We start from the raw sequence: 18,137 nt of genomic DNA on the forward strand, positions 1-18,137 counted from the left end.
GACGGCGGTGGTGGCGGTGGTGGTCGTCGTCTATTCCGGAAACGATTTCGAGCGATTCCTTTCATTTATTTATACATAATATTATATTATTATTTTTGTTCATAAATAATAAAATAATCAATAATCTCCGTTGTCGTCCCTCGCCGAGTAACCGCTTATCGAAAATTACGAATAACGTAGAATACTAAGTTAACAGTATTTTGTTTTAGTTAAAAATTGATAGTTTTTTCGAAAAGTAATAATTCAGATCTGCCAACGCAAAGACCCGCCTCACTCATAGGTACGGGATTATTATTATTATTATTAAGAAGTCGGAAACAACATTGGATGAACAGCTACTGCCTACTGGCAAAACCTTCCATGGGACACATGGAGCGAGAGGTATCGATTTCCGGGACCGTTTTGACAAATCTTTAACAACAAAGCCGGCGCTAACGCAGCCCGTATTGACGATGGATTTTCGGCTAAAGAAGCGAACACTTCACGGTTTGCCCCAAAATCCCTAGCTAAGGCCGCCCACCCACCAAGCACCAGTTGGACTGTTTTTGATGTAAAAATACCGTCCACACACACACGACATAATGAAATAATAATATTATAATAATTTACAATAAAATGATTATACGCACGACGACGTGACTACTACGGCCACAATGCGCCCCACTCGACCAATCTCTCGCAGCCGAAGTGGTTGAACAATTTGATTATCATAATATTAATATCATTACCATTGTCACCGTTAACCATTTGAGACACGATAACGGACGCTTGACAATATAATTGATATTGGTCACTAAAATCATCTCTTGGCAACGAGTAATGACAATATTGACTGGATTGGTTTTTTTTTAACTTTCGTCGTTTCTAATTCCCGAAATAGACGCAACGCGCGACTAATAATAACTTGGGAGGTGGACTTTTGTTGCATATTCGTAAAGAATCGTGACGTTTTTTTCCGTTTTTAAATTTTGCGTACAAGTCTGGGTCATGAAGTGCACAAAAACCCACACACACCGACTCTTGATGGATATAAACGCGCCCATTAACGGTGTTCCGCGTAACTACATAGTTATTTTATACTCGCCGACTACGAAAACAAAAATATAATAGTGGAACAAACAGACACGGGTCTAAATTTTTTTAGATATCTTTCGTAATTAATTTTGTGGAATTCCACGCTCTTGTGTATACTTATACAGTTATACGCACCCACAACGATGACAATAATTAATTTTGTTTGATTGCTGACTGTAAGACAAGCTATACAAGACGAAAATATTAGATAGGTACGATATAAAATATAATTCTTCTATTTAATACAATTTTCTAAAATAATAGCTTACTATTACGCAATAAGAGAAAGTTTAATTTCATCTGTGAGCTCATAAATTTAAAGGGTTAAGGGAACGGATATAATTCGGTTCAACTTGTATACCCCTAATTTGAAACACAACTAACAGTATTAGTACAGTAACGTAAATTCCAAGTAAAAACGAGGTAAATATTTCTCAAACTAAGATCATAATTCATAAATAATATTATTAATATGTTTTAATATGGATTATGGACCAACGTCAAAGAAAATAAATATCATGGAAATTTGACAAGTAAACATGATTAACATTTTAATAACAAAATATAAATGGTACTCAACACTTGGTTTTTATCAAATCACACCATCCGACAAGAAAACGAATATCGATTTAAATAAAATTCTATTGTAAACCTGCAATTTTTAAAGTAAATAGATATTGAAATATAAATATTAATTAAATAAATTATATAATTATTATTTATATATTAATTAATATTAATTCTTATTATTTTATTTTATTTTATTACATATGAATGTAATATACCTTAGAGAGTTGATATCATCTATGTTTGGTAATTATATTGTTTTCGTCATGGAAAATTTGAACAAAAACTTTTTATAGTGACAAAAATATAATATACATACTTAGGTAATGAAATATTGTTTTAAGTAGGTACTTAATTTCTAAGTTATTTGCTTCATAACATAATATTTTATATAGTGTAAGCTATTATGAAACAAATATAATTCTTATTCGGTTCAAGGATAATAACACCATTGTAATTAGCATTTTTTAAAGATTTATTAGTAGATTTTAATTAATTGTGAACGCCCCAAATAATGTTACATAATTTTACACTGTATCATTTGTTCAATACGTACAATCCGTAATTGTATACTATGGTATATGGACTATGGGACAATTTTTCGAGAAAGTATCACATTCTAATATTACAGTCTACAATAGCATTTCGGCACCTGAACAATATTTATTTGAATGTTTTGCACGTACCTTCTTAAGAAGTTTGAATGTTTGATCCAAAAAGAAACCCTACCAAAAAATAAGCGTAGGGCCTACAGAGAAAGTATGATATAAATACCAAGGGATTTTATTGAAGGAAATATTATGTGACAAATATATGTACATTTAACTTATTATTATGCATATATACACCGCAAGTGAGCGATACATCATATGCCCACCTATGATTTGACAAAAAAAGTCGAAAGTTTCTTATTGTCTTTTATTGTTTCTTTATTTTTTTCGTTTGCGATATTTTATAGACAAATAATGCAAGAAAACAAAGTATAGTAAATATAATATAGGTAACGATCTAAAATCTAAATCGATTATATGACATATGGTTGATAACAATAATGATATTAATAGTAGAAAAACAAATAAATCTTAATAACAAATTGGCGACTATCGTCGTGTTGTATAATCACGGATCGAAGCGTAGCGAACACCGAATTACAAACAAAGTTAGACGCAAATGGGCTCATCGAAAACAAAATCCTTATTCGACATAATTGACGTTAATTGAACTCATCCTCTACGCTTGAAAAATAAACCATTATGAAATCGGTCAACAATATATATTATGATAGTACAATGGCCGTATTATGACGATGGGGAATTATTATTTACTATGCATAATATATAGGTACCTATGGCTATGTCATAAACAGAAAATAAGAATGTTGGTGATATAAAAATAAAAAGCTTACGTACAACGAGAGACTGATGCGCGACAACCGCGTATATCGTATGATAAATTCAAATACTTACATAAAATATACTTTATGCGATTTTTCTTTTTTATTCAATTGAAATTATTGTAATTGTGATTCGTGACGTAAGCTGTTTACAGTATAGTTGGAAAATTTTCTTTCGGTTCTCCCTCCGCAGAGCTTTAATGGGAAACAATATTATGAGTGAAGAGTTCATTGTAGATAAACGTTATACGACAAGTCTTAATACGTTAAACGTTAAATAGACAACGAGGAGCGAGGAGGATAAAGAAGAAAAAGGTTATGCCACTCTAGTCAAACGCATACAGTATAATATGTGCGCGTATACAGATACGGAGCACTTATCTTTATTGAGTAATCGACCGTTTACCTCTTCCGACATTTTACGATCATAAAGTACAGACGATTCATCAAAGATTGGCGAATTTCGAATTTATAAAACGTCGTGTGTTTTCATGTAATTTATTCATCAGATGTTACGATGAGTAACACACACACACACACACACGACCATCAGTTGGCAGTTTTCAAGGTAAAACGGCTGCAACAACGACGGTTTATATAATAATAAATACATACAGGCAGTGAGGCACCTATCATATTATTATTATTATTATATCATTTTTTTTTTTGTCAACCATCCATCTCTACTGCATACGTGAACAGGCCTAATAATAATAAACTCTACGACGAGATAAGACACACCCAGAAGACCCGATTTCTAATCTCATGCTAGACGCGGGCCCCTACTACCTAATTGTACCATCATCATCGCGCGAACGTAAAATTTTCGCCATCCACTTTCCAATGGAAAATGTCAATGTCGGTTTGATACGAAATAAAACTTGACACGTAATATGCGCCACACATACAACGGGTCGTTTTCCGCGACGAAGATAATTTATTAATATTGCGAAAAAATATGAGCCATATATAAATGTAATAGACGGAGATGAGACGACGTAAACGGAAAGTCCTGTGCGACAGTCAAATACTTATGTAATGATATATTATACATATATATATAGGTATAAGTAGTTATAACGTAAGTGAGTAAGGTGCATACGACAAGGAGCGGCTCTGTTTGGGTTTCGTCCGCAATCTTCTAGTTAATCCTCTTCAACCAAAGGGGGAAAGTTCGCGAGACACACGGAAATCGGATGATCCCGACATCCCGTACACTCTTAAACAAGTATTTACCGTACGGCACTATACTATACTACTGACTGCCTGTACCTATGCCGTCGCAAAAGAACAGAAATGAAAACGGTGAAAATGAAAATTTTTTCGAACGGGCAGGTGCGGGGCGGGGAAAAAACTTAGACGGCAGATATTCAACGCCGGTCAGAGACACGTGCACAATAATTTATAGGACAAATCAAAGACAGGGAACAAGCACGTCGATCGACGGCTCTATCTATGTGCTAATTCGAATGCGATAAGAAATGCACACTTTCTACGACCCAAATACCGGGTTGCCGAGGGGTTTCGACGACGACGACGAAGGACGTACGTTTCCATGCCATGTGTGATGGGTGCGGCTATACTGCAGGGAAATATAAACGCTAAAAGAACTCACGTAGTCATGTAGCTGAGTCCTCCACGGTTGTGCGAAGATGGAGAGTTCCTCAAGCCATCGAAAGGATTGGGTTTCGGACGGTAATTCATGGTGATGACGATGATGACGACAGCAGCAGCGGCGGCGATTCGGTCTCTCCGAAGCGATTCAGAAAGACGACATAATGGATATCGCACACAAAGACGCCGACGACGGATTTACACCACCGACACTCGACGACTCTTAACTCTATAAAGCCACAACGATCTACACATCAATTATATAATATTTTCACTAGTCGTACGCACCGCGTCGTACACGACAGCAACCACTGCCGACACTAATCACTCGGAGCACAACACCAGCATTAACTATAATAATTTATAGAATCGGACGAGTGCATATAATTATTATACACACACACACACACCAAACACACTTTTACGATACGGCCACAGATTTTAGCGCACAAGCACAAAACGATTTACATGAAATAAAAATATGTTACACTCAAGGGCGGCGGCCCCACTGACGATCACGCGAAATATTATAGGTATAATAAATTATTTTTTTTAAATAACAAGTACTAATATTTCGTTAAAAATTTTTATTTAAAAAAAAAAATTTATTTTACTTTTACGGAACGGACGAGCGACCGGAGACCAATCGTACGGAAGCCATATTGAGTGTCCGCCGCCTCTGCCGTTGTGAGAGAGGAGCGCGCCGAGCGCCGGTGGTAGCGGTGTATGTACACCGCCACCCGCCAACGCCACCACCACCACCACCGACGAATGCAACGTGGAAGGGATGGGCGCGAGCAGCGGGGAAAACGCTATAGTGGACGGGCGGCCGTTAGCGGTGGGGGGTACACGCGGCGGTGCATGTCTCAGGCAGGCGGTAAAGGACACACACACAGGCGCGCGCACAGTTGTAATCGGACGTGAAGTGGGACGGAATATTATGGGTCGGGCGACGGGTGGTGGGGCGGGGCGCGCGCGCGTGTGTGTTTGTACAGAGCGATCGCGGTGTACGGCCCATTAACAAGTGAAAAGTTTGCCGAAATAAAAAAAATCCTCACCCCACACTCTTCCGCGCGCATAATCGCCAAGAGCTCCTGCTACCGGCGACGCCGATGACGATCGGCCGACGACGATCGATGACGTGTCGCGACCAGAAATCGCGTGCGATATAATATTGTCAAATCGGTATGCTAATCGCTAACGGATATAACGGACCCGAGGACGGCAGGGACGACGCGTAACGGTGTGTACGTGTATTATGTACGAAAACGGAGTGTAAAAAAAAATCCAGTTTCGACGATACGTCACTGTTTTTGCATCGTCGACACGACCACTATAGTCTCCACATTTTGTAGGTACCTACTACCTACCTACTATAAAAATAAATGTAATATAAATGTGAGTAATATTACATAAATGTATGTTTGCGTTTCCTTGTTTGCGACTTTTGAACGCCGACTGTCTTTTCACTCCCCCCCCCCCCTAAAACACCGCCCACCAATACGATACTATTAATGCAGTCCCGCCGGCCCTTTCGCAGTACAGCCAATAACCCCTTTAGTCGTTTATAAAACGATTGCAGAAAGCCAGAAATGCCCGCGGGGTCAGTGATCCATATTTCGTATATCGTATTCATGTATATATAATATATTATATACCATACAACAGTACATCGTGTGTACACTGCATTAATGATAGTACGTTATAAAAATGCATTTAGAAAACTGCATTTTGATTTGTCGGCAAGTAACTGATTATCGATAAATTATCCATGTTAAACATCGATAACGGTAATATACGCGCAGTCTCAAACGATTACGATCCGAAAAAAAGTATACGTTTACTGATAATAATTGATAAATGATAATAAAATGTTTATCCATAATATTACAGGACTACGACTCAACTGTGTCGCAATAAAAATTAACAGTCGTCGAAAAAACGCTCATAATTCGTGACTATATTAATTGTACCGTGTTGTGGTAGACAACTGGTCTATCATATAATATGTAATCAAATGTAATACGATAATTATAAGACAAACAAATTAAACAAGAAAAACCAACTCGATAAAACTTCAAAACCACTATTTAATATCAAGCTACGCAATCGAGTTTTTGTTTTTAACATAATTTTTTTTCACGACGCTCGTAATTTTTTTCTCGTCCATTCAATTCAATTGTTGTCTACTTATACTCTCTAGTACTGTGCACATTTATAGTCAACAATTTCGTAAGCACGATGATACCGACAATGATAATATGATACGTAAAGATTATTTCAGTAGGTAGCTATTGCGATCTGCGAGACGACAACAACGACTAACGAGTAATAACAATAAAAAAATATTTGTTTTTCACTATTTACAGACCAGTAAACAAGTCGTGACGCGTTTCGATAAATATTTTCGACAACAAACACGAAAACAACGTGTATTATTATACCATCAATAATACGACATTTTGTGAGCATGCATTCGATTTTTGACGGTATTGTGTCGGTTTTCAAAACAGTCGTAAAACGTCCGTCGCCGCCGGCCAGGAAGAAATGACCTAACACCCCGTACATGCAGCACGCACGGGCTTGCACCAGCGCCGAACAGTGTGGCGCGTGGTAAATTCGTAATTTATCGTTAAGGTATTGAAAAATCGAAAGGGATGAGTTTTATTATTTTCAACGCATAAAAGAGCGTTTTCTCACGTGAATGACATGTAAGCGCACTCGTAATGGGGTATTTTTCTCTCATTTTTTTTTTTTTGATTTTTTCTCTTCTGCAGGTTTCTTCTGTTTTTCGTCGCAGACAATCGCCGCCGAAGTTGTTGCGTGGAGTATCAGAGTACAAAATATTTATAGATTCGGACCAGTTTTTGATGTTTTATTTTTTTCCTTATTTCCACAATACGACCTTGAATCGTCGAATATTACACTCCAATATATTATACCTATAATGTACTTGTACGGCGTATCAGTTTTTTTTTTTTTGATCTCGACGATGATGTTGATGTTGCGTCCGAGGAATCATTAAAAAAATAGTTGTATATACCTACTAATAAAGAATAGTAAAATTATAATAATATTTGTTTAGGTGTTTATGAGAAATTTTTGATTGACTGACGCGAGGTCATCACATAGTTACAGACCACATCGCGACGAGCTGGCACAGACGAACACGCAGTCACTATAAACCGCAGGATACGAGAATAATGTTTTTTTCGGATTGTTGAATATTAGACTGTAGGTACAGGAAAAAAATACAATTTTCATTCAATTTATTTTCAACGTAATTGCTGAAACAATTACCTACATATGCAGTCATGTAGTATAAACCATTCCTAGATACATAGACGCATATAATAACAAGAATCGTAGACACCTGAGTAAACACAATCGTATATTGTATTATTGTATCCACATTATATTATGTTATAGTGGGCATAATAAAATTAATATTTATTGCGAATTGCCAACGATAATATATTTTAATACATTATACAATATTCCGCATGTTATCCTCAATGTGAATAATCTCACATTATGCGTATAGTCGTTTTCACCAGTCAATGTGCATAATTATTATATTTACTAGGTACTGAATACAATGCCCTAAGTTAATTAGGCAATGTAATAAATAATTATTTTGTTTTAGATATTATTGAGGTTAATGAGATTTTAGGTACCTACCTATAATGTTTTAATCATTGTTGAATTAATCAAAATAGAATATTTAAAATTATAAAACATGAAATAATACACAAAATGGTAATGTTTTTCACCATCTAATGGGATAATCGAAATATAGCTGGTATTGTAACAATGTAACTTTAATCAAATAATCATAAACTAAATATCATATAAAAATGTCATATTGTAATTACCAGCAGTTGCGTATGACCATCGGTCAGAATTCGGTCTATTCAGCCTGGTGATCAGTTAACAACACGTCAACAACAAGGTAAGGTCTAATATCAAATTACAATTTATGAAATTATAATGTATACAATATCTAAATTGTATTGTGAGTTAGTAAAAATATGTCAAAAATTAACAGAAAATACTGTATGCAGTAGATAATTCTGAACAAATAATAGGTTTTGAATATAACCTAAGACTACAATATTTGCATTCTAAGAAATGACTAGTCATTTAACTAATTGTTCATAATGCCAAGTGAATTTAAGATTGAAATTGAAACATAATTACTATTATGCATATTGCCTAAGATCGCACAGCATATTATGCAGATAATACTTCAATTATTCACACTGCCGGTTACATACAAACACATATGTAAAAATATAAATATATATGACATGTATATACTGTATAGAGTATATAGCCCGCACATCATATGTCTGCTCCCACGTCGTCGTGGTCGATCTAATTACGTTCGCCAAAGTACTAGCACAGGGCGTACATAGCGTTATTGACTATTGTGCCGTGTGCCGCACAAGACGGATTTAATGACGTCAGAGTTTAATCCGTTTAAAACTATGTGCGCTATAAATAGCAAAACGAGTTTTCTTAGTTGATCAAAAAATAAAACCGCGCTTTCGATTTTACTCTTCATCTCATACTGTCCCGTCGGCCCCAACCGAATAATATGAAGATAGAGGCTGAACCAGTACCTATATACAAGATAATATTGTCTTTTTCCAGTACACTTTTTCTTCGTGGTTAGTTCCTCGTCCCAGTCGTCGTTATCTTCATATATATATAACGTCGGGTCCAATAAATTCGTCTGCCAGGGTTTAATTCAATTTATGTAGAATATTAGACAAGTCAATATGTGCGATGCAGACGTGCGTCTGTACCGAATCGATTATTATTCACCGGCAGTCGTGTATGTATAATGATTATATGTGCCACGTTGTGTATACGGTTGAACCTCCCGAGTCAATTTGTTGAAAGTTAAAATAAACAATGAATCCTGCAAAATGTTCAACGCATCAAAATGGAAAACAGACGTTTTTTTTATAAGCATTATATTTTAGTATCCATCATAATAAATAGGTATATAATATTTTTTATCAGTATAGGTACCTACCTAATATATAGGTATTATGTGCGGTACAATTTTTGTGAACTTGCCCGGTGGTATATAGAACGAGTAAAACAACATAAGTTATAGGCACATATAATGAATTGAACAAAGATTGAAAGGAACCTTGTTTTTTCAAAACCGTTGGGATGAGTGGTGTGCGCAGAAATAATAATTGTATACCTTTTTCATGTCTATACATAACTATATCGGAACGACCGCGACGAAGACACTGCAGGTAACATATAACACCTGTCCGACGCGTGCACTGCAAATGCACGTGCGTCTACACGCGACTATAACATAAGTCTTGCCTGATATAAGCAGCAATAAGTCTATAACAATTGTATAGTAAAACCCCACGCTGGCAACACATGATTCATCGAAACTCTCATTATATTGTAATAAACATTGTATGTTCATAAATTTAAAACTGCATATTATTGTGAATTTGAAATTTATCTATGACTTTGTTATAGTTATATACTTACGAATAATATATTGATATGTATAGTATTGTATAGCTTATTGGAGGAGACACCTTATGGCTTGTATGTGTATATACCTACAATAAGCTGATTATGACATGAAAAAAAAAATATTGTATTTTTTATTTTAGTTGTCAAAAAAAATAAAACGACAGAACGAAATTTGAGTAATTTTTCGGTTGGTAATATAAAATAAAATTAACTGATTTGTCTACATTATCAGTTTGATTATAACTTGGACTTCAAACGTAGGGAATTGGATGAAATAGTTTAAAAATATTATAATAAGTATAGGAAAAATTAAAAATAGGTAAGTTTGATATACAAAAGTCTTATACCTTGAATAATAAACACTTTGAAAGTTGTACATTGTATGGTAACATTTTTTCCTTCTAAATAAGGTTTCTGACTTTTTATTACTAAGTTATTTAGTTATAATCATAGTAACCGATGGCCGTGTGATATTTACTCACTAAATAATATATACCAAGGCGAAAGCTGATATTTTAAGAAGTTATTAGGTACAACTGCACACAACGGTTAGTTTAAAAAAAATTAAAGGTTAATGTTTTAAATCGGAGAGATTGAATGAGAACCACGTGGGGAAAGTAAATATAATAATACCATCTCGCACATCCATCACTACACAATTGCTGCAGTGTTACTGACCTTTTGTGTAATACATGATAATAAGATTGTACAATCCAACGAATTCTCTACGTTCTTCGAAATCTCACAACATATCATATACGTATTTGTCAGTAAAAAGAAGAGCTTTCGCGGGGGTCGTTTGTCTCCCATCGCGTATAAATTACATTGCAAGTATTTCTCGGCACCGAGGCGCGAGTCTCGCAGTTTCTCGGTATATTTTGTCGAAATTCAAGTTTTGTTCGAATTAAGTGAGTTTTGCAAAACGAAACGAGATAAAACCTTTTCCACATCGTGCGAAAGACCCACCACCCGCACGGATCATCTTCTGTATCGATCGACGACGGTGGCGACGGGCGGCGATATTTTGTGCCACGCGGTTTACCTGCAGGATTTATATTGAGATTTGAGACACACAACTTATAGAGGTGTACAGACGGACTGAGAATGCTATATCTGTATAATATGAAGCTAAAAGTACCCTGCAGGAGTTAGGAAGTGCTACGGAAATCTTTCGATTCTGCAGCGCTAAGCGCACGCATCCCGTCATTATAAAAACTTGAGGAGATACGCTGTAGATCAACGGAGAATAATCACCGGGAGTAGGGAGGATTTTTTTAAAAATCCACTATGATATCGATATAGTACCTAGGTATATGTACCATCATGTGTTTACCTTATACCTATAATTCAGCACTGCATCACCACGGTGGTGCGTCACTGAAGTTACATAACGTTGACAACAACAATTATTATTGTTGTAATGACGCAATGATACGATTTATTTTTTAATCTTTTAGAAAGTCGCTTTGTAATGCAGCTGCCTCACCACCATATCATATATAAATATATATATATAAGCACGGGTTTCTTATACATTTTACTGTTATATCTATATGTATAGCAAACGCCGCTTTTCGAAGATTTCCCAACAGGCAGATTGGTCTTCAAAACGATGAAAATACGTATAATATTCTATTCAGTTTACACTTATACATATATATTAGTACATACATAAGTAGTATTAGTATTATATATATATATATTATATTATATGTAATATGTATAAAATATGATATGAAGGCTGGTAAATATAATGTTATTGAAACAATTTATAATGAGCGTTGACCGAGCCACGCACACATTTACCGTGTATATAATATCTAACAATACGTATAATAGGTGCATCGTTCAAAATAAAGTCACCTCGCCCAATACAGGACCAACTATATAATAAAATAAACGAATTAAAAAGTAAAAAAAAAATTTAAAAAAAAACAATAATCGTAAATATACGTTGCGCACTCCTTTTCCTCGAGCCGCCGCCGCAGGGAGATTACAAGACAGTCGACAAAAGGATAACAAAATAATAATAATAATACAAAATTCCAGACCGATCATTCATTTCGTATACTCATAGCGGCATACACACACACATATATATATATATTATACATAAGAGTCGAGTGTGGTGCGCTCGTGGACGACAACCTCTACAGAAATAAAAACCCGAAGTATTCTACAACATGTCTACGACTCTCTCGGCGATGATTTCAATCTATGAAGACCCGCGTGGAATTAATTTAACCCGCCGGCGGGACGCGTACCTGAATAATATCGCGAGTCGTAAGTATATGATAACTTGACGTACAAATTGTATTATTTTTACTTTAGTCAGTGTCCGCCGAGTAGTTTGGTTTTCTTTTGCGTTTTTTTTTTTTTTATTAATATGGTGGCGGTATTGGCGTAGGTGTCGCCTTTTTCGTAAATCACCGTCTTTATTACCCAAAAAGCAGAGTACGACGGTCGGATCCATGTATTAAACGTAGTTGGGATGGATTATGGTTATGCGCGCACGTATAACATAATAATATTGTTATATGAAGGCATGGGACAGGAAATATACTGCAGAGGTAGAGAGACAAAGAGGAAAGAGTCACATTCGTTTTACTTTATTAAACTTTTGATTTCACTTAGTAAAAAATGAAATAAACCTATTCAAACAGCTTTTCCGTTGCCGACCACACCACCGCCACCACCAACACACTAGTTACCGGGGAATCGTCGGGATTGTTTATGCACAATATAATAATATACACTTCTCTTTATAGAGGCGATCGATTTTTTTATACATTATTTTATTTGTTTAATAATATTATACACTATAAACATTATACAATATACGACCACTACAACTACTACAAATACTATTATATTACTCATACTGATAATATCATTATTACTACTAATACTACTACTACCACTACTACCTCTACTATATCGCGATTATTACTATTACTGCAGTTCTGAGAACTATTACTACTACTGCTGCTTTTTACTCAAGAAAGGTATTTAGGTCCCCTTCGGCTTCGCGTATTTCAAAAGTCGACATTTCGATTGATGTATTTAATATTGTATACTACGGTGGCTATTTAGTCCGAAAATGTAATTACATTAAAACACGAAATTATATTCGACATCTAATATCGCATTTATTTATTTTATGTTTATGTTTACTTTACCCATAGGCTTTAATAAAATCACAGTATTTTTTGCACGCAATAAATGAAATCAATGTTTTATTTTTCACTCACAAAACTATCAATACATTAAAAACTCCAATAACCTCGAAGAAAATTAATGGACATGTATGGATTGAAAGACAATATTACTAGTTTTAAATTAATATTTACATATATATTGTATAGTAAATTCTATATAGTAATCAACTATATTATTTAAATGCTAAAAATAATCAAGAAATCGGATTATTAATACTGATAACTGAAACACGGTGATGGAATTGAACTACGCACATTCTCATTTTCCTTGGCTAAATTTTTTCGAGCAATATTAAAACATATACATTCTTTTCTAAAATAGTTTATTATTTAGGTTAATAATGGAAATATGTGCGTGTTTATACATAAAATTAAAATTTTATAAAAATTCAATATAAAATAACTCACACATGTCAAAAATTGTTTAAAAATAAAAAAAAACCATTAAATTAGTCATCAACGAATTACATATTTTACAAAACGTGTGGATCGAAAGAATTTTTCATTATTTACTACTGCAGTTTTTTCTTTTTGTAGAATTATTAGATATTACGTCATTTCTCGAAATTATAAATTGAGATGATGTTATTATTATGCGTATTACCTATATAGTATGCAGTTAAATGTTGATAGGTATTGAGGTATATTTGATAAATACATTTGTACGAATAATTCGTAATTTATCTTTTTTGCTCTCTGTGTGAACATAATACTTAAGACTTAAAAAACTACGGCATTCTGCATTGGACATTTCGCGGTTATCGAATATATAGACATATTATATTATAATGGACCTATTGATGAAGCAAAGACAACGGGTAAATAAATAATAATAATTTTCATTCTGTCCTAAATGGAACCAATGCGTTCGTAGGTGGTATTTGTCTGCGTGCAACGGGACTGTGAAACCGCTCGCCTGGATAATAACGAGTAAAATGTTCGTGACGGGTAGTAAAAGAAGAACGAATAAGACGTATCATTGCACATGGGTAAAACACTTCGACGTGTGTTCAATTTAGGTTTAACAGCTCCGCCAAGCTGACCAGCAATAATAATATACCTATGCCTGTTACAAAGATTTTTCTATATTGTATAATGTGGCAAACATAAATATAAAACGATAAAATTTTAATTTTAAATATTATTTTATAGAAATGTAAGAATGATGGCGTGCTGTAAGACACGGTTGGCGGCGTGACGGAGGCTAGTCCCCTATACTTAAATTTGCCCCACTTGTAATTTGACATACCTATCGAAATTAAATTAAAATATTTTTTATCTCATTCAATATATTTGTAAATAACAATTTAAAATATTATTTGTACATTATATACAAACCGTTGTATATAATCTAAGTATTTAGAAAACAATATAATGTTAGGCAATTCATTTTTAATAATTAAATAATCTACAATGATAAGCAAAATTAATATTTTTTATTTCTGTTTGAGAAAATATGTTTATCAAATTAAGTGGAATGATAACGATGAACGACAATATTGAACTATCCCTGTAACCCCCTCTTTTCACCATTAACCATTGTAGAAATATTGCCCCCTAGATAAAAAAAAAGTCTAAAAGTCCTAACCTCCACTGGGGGCGGGGCGTTTATTATGCTGCTCAAGAGCCGGTGGGTGGGAACAGCTGTATTACAAATTAATATATTAACGACGGGAAAACATTCGATTTGAATAAACGAGACTCCACGCGCTCTTGTTGGTTCACCGGTCATCGTACGACTGGGCGATAAGACGTAATCTCGGGACCAAAGGTACGGTTTAGTGTTATTGTTCTAGCGTTTTGCAGTTTTCTCGAGGGGCTATAAAAAACCGAAAATATTGTAACCGACATCATTTCAGCCGACAAATATTTAATCCGAACCATATTTTATCCGAACCGTATTTTAGCCAACTGTGATGTTATCGAGATATAAATACTAAACCCATGGTCTGTGAATTGCATTTAACTAATGTATGAATAACTGCGAGTGTCCCACTAATATTAATTGTTTATTGACGTTATCCGACATGATTAGACGGAAGCGCGTATACTCTTGTCTTCGTGCACATTATTAAAGGTTTCCGAGCACTAGCACACAAATGCCGAATTCCCAATTATATTATATATTTTATGTCTCGAAACTACTTTGATGTTAGCTGTATTCGATGAAAACGGGACCAAGGGAGGATATTATTATAGACTATACTCAACTATAGTATCCGTGAGTTCTCAACTCTCGTCGTTTATAATCAATACTGCAACTCGATTCAGCCAATACTACATCGGAATTCTCAAACTGCTCATAATAATATACATTTTATAACATCAACACAATATTTCAGTATTACATAATAATATTATGATAATAGTTCGACAATAATAATAAAAGCTACGTAGAACGCAGTCGGTTACTATTATTTTATTATAATATGGTTCACCTACATAATACTGACCTACCTACACACAACACTGCGCCCTATGCACATAGTGTTTACAACTCTTTTCGACTTTCGTTATCGTGTCACCGCTGGTTTAATATTAATAATATACTTTTCTCAGAACGTACACGCAAATCACACCCACCCAACGGAAAATCAATATAAATTCTCACAGACGCGTGTACGTAAATAATAAACAGGGAACGTAAAACATCAATATGTCATATATTATCCAACTGATTCCAATCTAATGCATCACTATTTTATGTAGAGAAGCTTATCGTTCGTCAACAGACGTACCGAAATAAACGCACATGGCTTACTGAAATTTGAAACAATAAATGTATAGCAGTAGTTTAGTAGGTTACCATTGATTTTATATGTATAGACTAAAAAATAGTATACAATTTTATTATATAGTTATAAATAATAATATGTTATAAGTTATAAACATATAAGTTATAAGTGCTTATGACCGATATATAATAAACACTATTCGATTTGTGTTATTTAAAATCAATGGAAATGGTGTGCGTATAACAAGCAACAACGGTTAACTCGGTTTTGTCTCGCGATAAAAACGGCGACGTGCATCGCGCGATGTATTTTAGATTAGGCACATGCGTATACGCAGATATTAGGTATATTACGACTGTTGGCCGGAGGGGGTTGTGGAAGGGGTACAGAGAAAATAGGAGTGAGAGAGAGCTCGTTAAAATAATCGCCTCATCGCAGTTTCCCTTTTATTTCGGTAATATCCGTACACGATCTCCCGCACTATATAAATTTATAATAATAATAATATATACAATATTATGTACAAAAGCTAGGCAATTCGACTATATTTTATACAAACCGTTTAATCACATAATAAAATATATTATTATTATTATTATGCATTATATAAACGTCACGTTGTATCTACACCGTGGAGTGTGGAGCGGTCGCGGACAAAAGGGTTTTGTGATGTCTATACATACGTACATTCAGACACACATACATACGTGTATACATCAATACTACCGCTGCGGAGTGGAGATACGTTATGTCCGCACGCATGCGAAACGAAAAATAATATAACTTTATAAATATTATAATATCGTATATTATATTAATATTATTATTATGTTTTACAACAGGAGACGCGTCGTAGTATCGCATAGTTTCGTCATAAACATAATAGTGCACGCAGTCGTACATCGTCGCCCGACGATTTCGCGACGGATAAAAATAATAATGTAATATTATCACAATAATATTATTCCACACACACACACACACACACACACACACACACACACACACACGAATACACAATGGCTACGTCGCGCGAATGTGTGCGCGTGTAGAGCGAGTGCGCATAGTTGGCGTTCGCACGAGCGATCGTGCGCGTGTGTACGTGCCACGTTGATGATTATAATGAACGGCCTCGGTCCGGGTTATAACGGTATACGAGGAGGCCCGGTAATAATAATAATAATAATAATAATAATAATAATAATAATATATAATAATATATTATATCGGTTCCTCCGCCGCCGACCCGGCCGGATATAATTCGTAATTGAAGAGCACAGGCCCCGGGTACACATTTATAATATGTATAGCGTATTGTAATGGAATAGGAGAGAAAAAAAACAAAAACTGCGGCGGCGCACGTATAGAAGACCTACCTACGTACTATGACGAGACGCAGATAGAGGGAGACGACGAGGTATGAAAATATATAGAATGAAAACATAAAATCGGTGAACGGCCGTCAAACTTTTACCGAGGCTTGCGCGAGCGGAGACAAAAAAAAAACCTCCACGCTCAACAATAGAACTGGTATTTCTCGGTTCAATGACAAGGCTGTCGGCGTAAGGTCGGCGTCGGCGCCGACAAAACACATAACGCGATCGTCGTTACTATACACTATAAGGCCGATGCGATGCGAACGAATATTTTCGAAACGTCACAGTTTTTGTTTTTTTGCCGGGGGGGCACAGCGTTTTCTTCCTTTCGCGGACCGAAGAGCGGACCGGGTCGACCGTCCGATCGTGTCCATCAACAAGGTGTAGCCGTGTGGGCAATGCGTGTGTGCCTACGCGAAACGCGAGTGAGCTGCATGTGCATCCCTTGGATTGACGCGAGGCGGCCCCGACGAGTTTTTTTTTTATCCCTTTGTCGCGGTCCGTTGTCTTTCGACGTTCTCTTGCCGAACACGGCGCCATCTATCCGACGCCTCTGGCCACCCTCTTCCCCAGTAACAGAGTCGATCGCAGCGGTGAAACAAACAATAATATTATTATAAAAAAACAAATGTTTTCTCGATTT

The 18,137-nt window shown here is 35.4% G+C and overlaps 1 protein-coding gene across 4 annotated transcripts in view; it reads right to left on the bottom strand.

Moving 5' to 3' along the window:
* The window catches only part of LOC111033163 (AF4/FMR2 family member 4-like), a 149,363-nt gene that overhangs the window by 52,624 nt on the left and 78,602 nt on the right, over window positions 1–18,137 (bottom strand). The window contains exon 1 of one of the 4 annotated variants that reach the window (XM_022313769.1): window positions 4,650–5,337. The exons of the other annotated variants lie outside the window; for them this stretch is intronic. Within the exon in view, the coding sequence (XP_022169461.1) occupies window positions 4,650–4,738 (89 nt within the window). The 5' untranslated portion in view covers window positions 4,739–5,337. Of the gene's footprint in view, window positions 1–4,649; window positions 5,338–18,137 lie in introns of those variants that run through there. 4 annotated transcript variants of the gene reach the window in all.

Source organism: Myzus persicae, unplaced genomic scaffold (genome assembly GCF_001856785.1).
Source record: "Myzus persicae strain clone G006 unplaced genomic scaffold, MPER_G0061.0, whole genome shotgun sequence".
Taxonomy (NCBI): domain Eukaryota; kingdom Metazoa; phylum Arthropoda; class Insecta; order Hemiptera; family Aphididae; genus Myzus; species Myzus persicae.